The sequence below is a fragment of the Centroberyx affinis genome, unplaced genomic scaffold (assembly GCF_046629955.1).
Source record: "Centroberyx affinis isolate AG114_WGS23_722 - 3 ecotype Tasmania unplaced genomic scaffold, CSIRO-AGI_Caff_v1 ptg005133l_1, whole genome shotgun sequence".
Taxonomy (NCBI): Eukaryota; Metazoa; Chordata; class Actinopteri; order Beryciformes; family Berycidae; genus Centroberyx; species Centroberyx affinis.
This window is the reverse complement of record NW_027282547.1, coordinates 1-8,613: the sequence shown is the minus strand read 5'-3', so window position 1 is coordinate 8,613 and position 8,613 is coordinate 1. Positions and strand designations below refer to the sequence as shown.

The 8,613-nt window shown below is 41.1% G+C and overlaps 1 protein-coding gene across 1 annotated transcript; it reads right to left on the bottom strand.

The window, feature by feature from the left end:
• On the bottom strand, positions 1–6,787 carry LOC139666806 (lysosomal alpha-mannosidase-like; the record flags this gene model as incomplete). Its single annotated transcript, XM_071546126.1, has 5 exons — positions 1–1,982; positions 5,086–5,188; positions 5,493–5,642; positions 6,377–6,601; positions 6,707–6,787. Coding segments are annotated over 5 exons (663 nt in total), but the record flags the coding sequence as incomplete, so codon positions are not given.
• Positions 6,788–8,613: the final 1,826 nt, after the last annotated feature.

Below are 8,613 nucleotides of genomic sequence, written 5' to 3'. Positions count from 1 at the left end.
GGCAGTTTTTAATCAGCTGCTTGCTGATCAACATAAGATCATTATAAAAGTATTTACATGTGTAGGCACATCTGACATAAACACAGAGATCACATATCAGTCAGTCGCTGCAGCTGCCTGAGTACAGGGAGTTGGCACCGGTTGGGACAGTGTGTGTGTGTGTGTGTGTGTGTGTGTGTGTGGGTGAATCAGTTCTGTGGAAAGTGACGCGTGGGCTGAAAACTGTCTCTGCTCCAAGTTCAGCTGTGGGGTTTTTAACCTTAACCTTAACATAAACTTCATTTCTGTTTCAAGTCAGAGACGGTGAGCAGGACGGCATCAGAGCCTGGACCTGAGTGACGGGTCTGCAGTGGAAGAGGCAGCTTCAGCAAATACAGAGAAACATCCAGAGATTTGTTGTTAAAGGCATTGTTCATATCACACTGTAACTCCAGATCTGGAAATATTTGTGTTTTGTCTTGGAGAAAATGTCACGGTTCTTGTCACACATGCACAAATGTCAGTGTAAAAAATTAGGGACATCTTTCTGAATTCCTTAAAAGTTGATGTATGTTTTTACCTGATAGCAGCACAACACTCATGTGATTTTATCCCTTTTGACATGACCGCTTCTCACAGACATGAATCAGTGATGCCCATGGCTGCATTTACACACAAACATGAAATCTGAACTCTACCCGTTCCTGACACACATCAGGTCTGTTCACCATTTAAAAAAAACAGCCATGAGGAGAGGAGAGGAGATCGGATCTGGGTCACAAAACATGTTAAAAATCCCAGCTGGGTTTCCCAAAGCATCTCTAGACCCGGCTCATCTCTCTCCACTTAACAACGGAACAGAGACAAACTGTTCGGTCTTGAGAGATTTTTTGGGGAACCCAGTCCAGATGAATCTAGCCATGGGGCGTTCACACTGTGAGCAACACTGTTAACAAGTCACTGTTAGTCCATTCGTTTCCTATAGAGCCGAGCGACCAGGGAAACTCGGCAAATGTGTGAAACTGCGCTTCCTTGTTTCCCTACAGATGTGATTTTGTTTCCGCCTGGCAAGTGCAAAATGGAGGATGGAAGTTGTTTACAGCCATTAAAAGCTTTCTACAAATTTTATCGGAAAGGCTAGCAGTGGTTCTCAACGTGGGGTCCGGGGACCACCAGGGGTCCAAGGGGTCCCCAGCAAATTGATGAATTTTTAAACTTCACCATTTACAAGAAGTGACCACAATTAGAGAATGTAGAAGAAAGACTATTTTGATCATAGTCTCACTGTTATCTCTGCCTACAATACAGATAGTCCTGGAATTCTGGACAGAATCATATCTAACAATAAAAATATTGTCAGATATGAGTCCGAGAGACAAAATCTCATCAAATGGGGGTCCGTGACCCTAATGTGGACTAAATTAGGGGTCCGTGATATGAAAAAGGTTGAGCATGCCTGGACTACAGGACTAAAAATCTTAAAAAACAATTCTTGAGAGCGGTAGTATCCGTCGATGGGAAGCTCTGTCTCTGAAGTCAGTTTTTCCTGTTTATTTTCGATTAATGCAAGCTATGTTTACTCATAAAAACAAAAGAAACACTATGAAAAGGCCAAAGCAGCGGAAAAAAACCAAAAAAACATGATTTGTCTGTTTAAAACTTTGCAGCAACATCAACCAAGTTGCTGGCAGTGTGAACGCAGGATAAAAGAGCGTCCAACACTGATGAGAGAAAACCTCTTCATCCTTTGTGTCCGTTTTCTGACTCTAATACAAATCGTCTCGGCCCGGCTGAATCAAATCCAGGCGAGAGAGGAGTGAGGCCACAGGAATTCGGTTGATTGGCGTTGCATCGCTAACTCAGCGTCGACTCGTCACTGAAACCGAGCCGTGTGATTGGCTATCTGTGGCTGACTCGGAGCAGGAAAGTGCGGATCTCCATGGGCTTCAGGGTCACCTCCCATACAGAGGGGTCTCCGGACCGCTTCGGCAGGGGCTTCTCATCTGAAAGACAGGTGCATCATATAAAGATTACCAAAAATAGTATTATAAAAATATCCCAGGCTATATTCTTTTCATTTCAAGCATTAGCTGGCATTCTTATCCGGAGTGACTTCTAGGTCAACAGTAGAATAAACTTTTCCCAGATCATTCGCAGATCACTAATGTTATACGTAACTCATAGAGGTCAAGGGTCAAAGCCACAGCACCTTCACAGAAGATGCAACAAATAGGTAAAGAAATAAGAGCCAGGGAGGAAAGGTGTTTTTTTTTGTAAAGGAGCTAACCAGAGCGACTTCCAGTGAGTTCAACAGTAAATGTCAATGTCACTTTGTAATGACATTTTTAAATTGCCAATGCCATCGCTAGAAAGATTTGTGGCTCAGAAATCAACATAATTCTGCACAGTCAGACTTTGGGCAACGCTTTGAACATCTCTAAAAGAATTTCCTGGAAAGAACTGCAAAACTATGAACTATTTACTGGAAAAATTATTGGCAGAGGTCGATTATCAGAAGTCATTATTCATAGAATTATATATAATATAGTGTATAGTATATAGTGTTTGTTGCATTCTTAATTCATTTTACTGAATTTCAAATTTTCTATATAACTGCTACATCATTTCTAGGTTCTGTCTTGGAGAACAGCAGAAGAAATTGGTTATAATATAATATAATTTTCCTTATAATTAGAACATCATTTCATGTTTCTTTCCACGAAAACTTCCTAATAAATTAACAGTTTGCTTTCTAGGAAATTATTAGGAAATTGTGGACCTGGAAAATAAAACGTTACCAGACTTTGTCATTGCCTTATCGCGCATCGAATCGTATCTTTACACAAGCAGACCGTCCCATCCTGAACGGTGACAGAGCAGTGGTTTCTATGCTGGTAGTATCCAGACTGGACTCCATCTGTCTCTCTCTCTCTTTCTCTCTCTCTCTGTCTCTCTCTCTCTCCCTCTCCCTCCCTCCCTCCCTCCCTCCCTCCCTCTAGCCGGACACTCCTCCGGCTCCTCTGGCTAGAAACCAGCGGCTTCCTGCCAAAGCAGCTAGAGGACAGAGGAGACAAATTCACCAACATTTGGCTGGTGGTCATTTCTTGTGACACCGATTGACTCTCTTTACACTTGCCCCCCCCCCCCCCGTCCACAGGGAGGTCAGAGGTCAGAGGTCAGAGGTCAGATACAGAGCAGCAGGCCAGGAGCTGGGAGGGGTTCAGTGTCCATTGCTCCAGGACACTTTAGCAGAGTGGATGCTTACTGACATGGGGGCTTGAATGAGGGCTAATTTTTTTTACTTCTTCCTACTCCTTTTCGAACATGTAATATTGACTACTTTTTTTTTGTGTTTGTCAAGAATTTACCGCATGTTTTTTCGTTTTTTTGTTGTGATTTGTTTTTGCCTATTTGATGGATTTTCTCGTTTTGTTTCTCATTTATTTTTTTGTTGTGGCATGTTCGAAATAAATACACATGACCTCCTCTGGTTGAAGGTTGCTACACTCTGTCGACTCGCGGCTAGTGTTTGACACTCATCTGTTTTTTGTTTTTTTTAATCAATATGATTCTGTCAACTTTTGTTATTCTACATTTGTTTATTGCTGTTATTTGTTGTTATGTTACATTTGTTTTTAACTTTAGTTTGGATTGCTGTCTGACTGTTTTGTGTTTGACAGCCTGACATAAGCCAAAGAAAAAATCCAATGTTGCTTGCAATAATGGACAATAAAGTTTTCTTGAATGTAGAAGGATGGTCTCGATAATAACTACTACTTACATGCTATATGCTTACTTACATGCTCAATAACTATAATTCTTACTATAGCTCTTGAGGATGGAATAATTTCTGTTTTTGAAATATTAACTGATGTATTTCAGGTAACACATTTCCCCAAAATGGATATATAGCAGTTAGGGAATTTGCTTCTGTGTGTATATTAATGCATTTGTAGTTGCTTCATCACTGATGTTTGGGAAATTGTGTTTGACCAAGAATGTTACAGCTGCTGTGGGCCAGGAGTTCAACCTGACGTGTTGAAATTAAACCGTTTTCCTGCAGACTTCTGATCCTTGACTGCAACCTAATGGTCAAAACCAGTAAAACAGACAAAGACTGAAATCTCAGAGTCTGTGTGCCACCGACTGAACAGAGTGTTGTGATGGGTGTGTGTGTGTATGTGGTAATACACAAAAATAACAACGCATTGTACAATGTCAAAATCGTTAGTCACATGACTCGGGACATTCTTCACCAGATTAACTTCTGTGATATTTAATTTCATGTATTATACTCTTTTACTGTTCTGTAAAACCATTTTTAATTAATGTCTGGCACGCAAGGGTGGAAGTTACTAATTACATTTACTCCCGGTGCTGTAATCAAGTAACTTTTTGTGAACTAGGAGTATTTTTTAAAGTCAGTAATTTTACTTAAGTAGGTTTTTACTGAAGTATTGTACTTCACTACATTTTAAATCACATCCATTAAAGAGGACAGATTCTGTAGATTCTCCTTACAGAAACTGGACAATCATAAATTGGAGCCATTCACAGTGAACGGCCAGTCAGCAAAGAAGAGAAGAGTAGTCTGGCTTCACTTTGTTTGTGCGCTTTATTTTGTCATTTCCAAATTTTCCAATTAAAATAATCTAGTTTGAACTCTGGGCTCTCGTCTCGCACGGAAAAGATCACAAAGATCACATGTAACAACGTTCTCTTTTCTAAAAAGTAACTCAGTACCTTTTACTCGGAGGACATTTTAAATGAGTTCGTTTTTACTTTTACTTCACTAGATTAGATTTTTACACCAGTACTTTTACTTCTACTTAAGTAAAATATCAGCGAAGTAACAATACTTCTACTCGAGTAGGAAGTTCTTCTACTCTTCCCACCACTGCTGGCATGTCTGCTGTATTAAAGCGCTGTATGAATAAGCTGCATTATATTTTACTGGCATTTGTTCTACTCTGTTGATCCTCTAGAGGAGACATTCTCTCTTCTCTTGCCCCCGTCCACAGCGAGGGCAGAGGTCAGAGGTCAAACAGCAGCCCTCCTGCCTAAATCTAACTCCAACATGTTGGGAGGTGTTGCAGTGTCCCGTACCTGTCTGTGGCTTCCAGTCGAAACGCGTCATCTCGTCTTTCCACTGATTGGCTGACAGGTTGAGCTCAGACACGCCCAGCACCTCCAGAGTGGAAAACAGCTTCTGCAGAGACAGCAGGAGAGGAGAGGGGGTTGATGGGTAGATCTGTGTGTGTGTGTGTGTGTGTGTGTGTGTGTGTGTGTGTGTGTGTGTGTGTGTGTGTGTGTCTGACCTGCAGATTGACAGGGGTGTGTGTGTGTGTGTGTTTGTGTGTCTGACCTGCAGATTGACAGAGTGTGCATTTGTGTGTTTGACCTGAAGATTGAGGGGGTTGATGGGTAGATCTGTGTGTGTGTGTGTGTGTGTGTGTGTCTGACCTGCAGGTTGACAGTGACAGGGTGTGTGTGTGTGTGTGTGTGTGTCTGACCTGCAGGTTGACAGTGACAGGGTGTGTGTGCTGCCTGCTCTCCCAGCTCTGGTACTGATGCTCCAGCCGCAGCAGCAGTGAGTCTCTGTCCCACTGGCTCAGTGTCAGCAGGTGGACAGCAGGGGGCAGCGCAGCCTGCAGCCCCGAGAACTGCAGAAGAAGAAGAAGAAGAAGAAGAGGAAGAGGAAGAGGAAGAAGAAGTTCTACATTCATTTCAGTCATCCAGGTAGTAAGATGTCCAAAAATAAAAACAAAACGCACTGGACTTAAAATTGAAGAGTTGATGATGTTTTGCCACTCAGTAGAACTGATGAAGCTCTCAGATAGGGCTGCAACTAACGATTATTTTCATTGTTGATTAATCTGTCGATTATTTTCTCAATTAATCGATCAGTTGTTTGGTCTATAAAATGTCAGAAAATGGTGAAAAATGTCGAAAAATGTCATCCTCAAATGTCTTGTTTTGTCCACAACCCATAGATAGATATTCAAGATACTGTCATAGAGGAGGAAAGAAACCAGAAAATATTCACATTTAAGAAGCTGGAATCAGAGAATTTCGACTTATTTTTCATAAAAGAAATTACTCAAACCGATTAATCGATTATCAAAATAGTTAGCGATTAATTTAATAGTTGACAACTAATCGATTAATCGATTAATTGTTGCAGCTCTACTCTCAGATGAGTCACGAAACGTCTTCAACTCTTCAAATTTAAGCCCAGTGGATTCCGTTTTTATGTTTTGGACAATAATAAAAATAATAATAATAATAATAATGCATTCACAATGAAACTCAAAGTGCTACACAGTTAAAAACAAAACAAAAAGCAACAAAAGAAAAGCAGAAAAAGCCTTCCTCAGTAATCCCCCTCCCCCCTCACCTCCAGCTTGGTGTTGGGGTGCAGCTCCCCGTCGGTGAAGCTGAGCAGCGGCTGCAGGACCTCCTGCTGAGCCAGGGGGCGGTGTGTGTCGGCGGCGCTGGCCGGCCGGTCGAGGGCGAGCAGCAGGCGGCCGCGCACCACCAGGCCCGCCGGGAACAGGTCCGACGACTCGTTCAGCGGCTCGCCCACGCCGCGCACATCGTCATACAGCAACCGCCGGTGGAGCTGAGGGGGAGGAGGAGGAGGAGGGAGGAGGGGGGGAGGAGCTCAGAGGGGGAGGCTGTGTGTGTGAGTGTGTGAGAGAGTGTGTGTGTGTGTGTTCAGTCTCACCATGATCTCCAGAGAGCCGTTCTGGATGCTGCTTCCTCCCTGAGAGCGATCCGTCACCACAGTCAGCTGGTCCACATCATCCTGAGGACACACACACACACACACACACACACACACACACACACAGAAACATAAACAAACACACATATACAGGTACATGAGTCCACACCCACACATACAGAAACACACACACACACACACATACACAGAAACATAAACAAACACACATATACAGGTACATGAGTCCACACCCACACATACAGAAACACACACACACACACACACACACACAGAAACATAAACAAACACACATATACAGGTACATGAGTCCACACCCACACATACAGAAACACACACACACACACACACACACACACACACACAGAAACATGAACAAACACACATATACAGGTACATGAGTCCACACCCACACATACAGAAACACACACACATACACACACACACACACACACACACATAGAGACTGAATTAAATAATGGGTAACACTTTACAATAAGGGTACATTAATTAAGGCTTAGTTAATGCTTATTAAGCATTAACTAACCCTTAATTAACAGTTAACTAATGTGTCTGGTAATCATTTACTAATGGTGTTCATGTTAACTAAGGTATTAATTTATACATTATTTAATAGTCATCTTTATAAACTATTAAATAATATATAAATTGATACTTGATACCTTAGTTAACATGAACACCATTAGTAAATTACACATTAGTTAACTGTTAATTAAGGCATTAACTAACCCTTAACTTAGTGACCCTTATTGCAAAGTGTTACCAAATAATGAGACGGCCTTTTCATTTCCCAGAGTGACGGGACAGAAAATAATAGAAGCACATACACACAAGTGAACATACATAGTGTTTCATTTCAAAACAACATGATTACATCCTCATCCTAAAATGTTACTAAGTTATAAGTAAAGAGCTCCAGACTCACAGCTCATAACTTCAGTAAGATTTAAAGCTGCACTATGCCATTTTTGTACTTTTTTCCCAAATGGTGGATGTATAATATTGGAATCAAACTCTTCATACACACACATAAACGATCTGGCTCCGGTGGCCATAACAAAAGGGAGACACGCCATGATAAACGTTTAACAAAAGAAATATTTATTACACAAATTAAACCGAATGTCATCAACTAAACCAAATTAAACCAATTGAACCAAATTACAGAATGGGTTAAATGTCTTAAATTGTCTTAAATCCATTTTAGTTGGTCTTAAAAAATGACTAGATGATGGCGAGACATTAATTGCCTGAAATTCCGAGTGCCTCGCCATGAGTTAGTAAAAGAATCCAAAAACAATTAAGAATAAAATGCGTTTGTTTTTAAATCAAATTTATGCTTTTGCTTAGGCCTATTTAATTGATCCTTGCGTATAAGATGCGATCGGTGTCTGTCTGGCTCAACTAAGCAAACACAATGACAGTGATCGATTAATTAAGCCTTCCAGTGGGTTCACCAGAACAGGAAGTTGCGACATCGGGATTACGACATTACGATAAGGATCCACAGCCACAGTCAGTCAGGTGGAAATGTGAGCAGCTAACATCACATTCCCATTGTTTTGAAAATCCCGAGACACCTTGGGGAAATGCAAATTCAACAAGCAAATAGTAAACATGTTGTCCCCCACCAGTGATGTAGTTCCATCCTTGTGAGTCAGTGATTGCTGAGTGTACTTGAAATATGAGTGAAATTGTATAAGCATTTTCGTATTGGGACAATGAAAGGACAGATTGACCATATATTTCTGTTGCCTACTTTCCTCAGAATTAGGCTTACAAGTTATATCTTGAAATGTAGTAACTGTAATTGTCCTGTTTTTACTCAATACAGTACAAAATATAAGAACTACAAAACACAATAAATA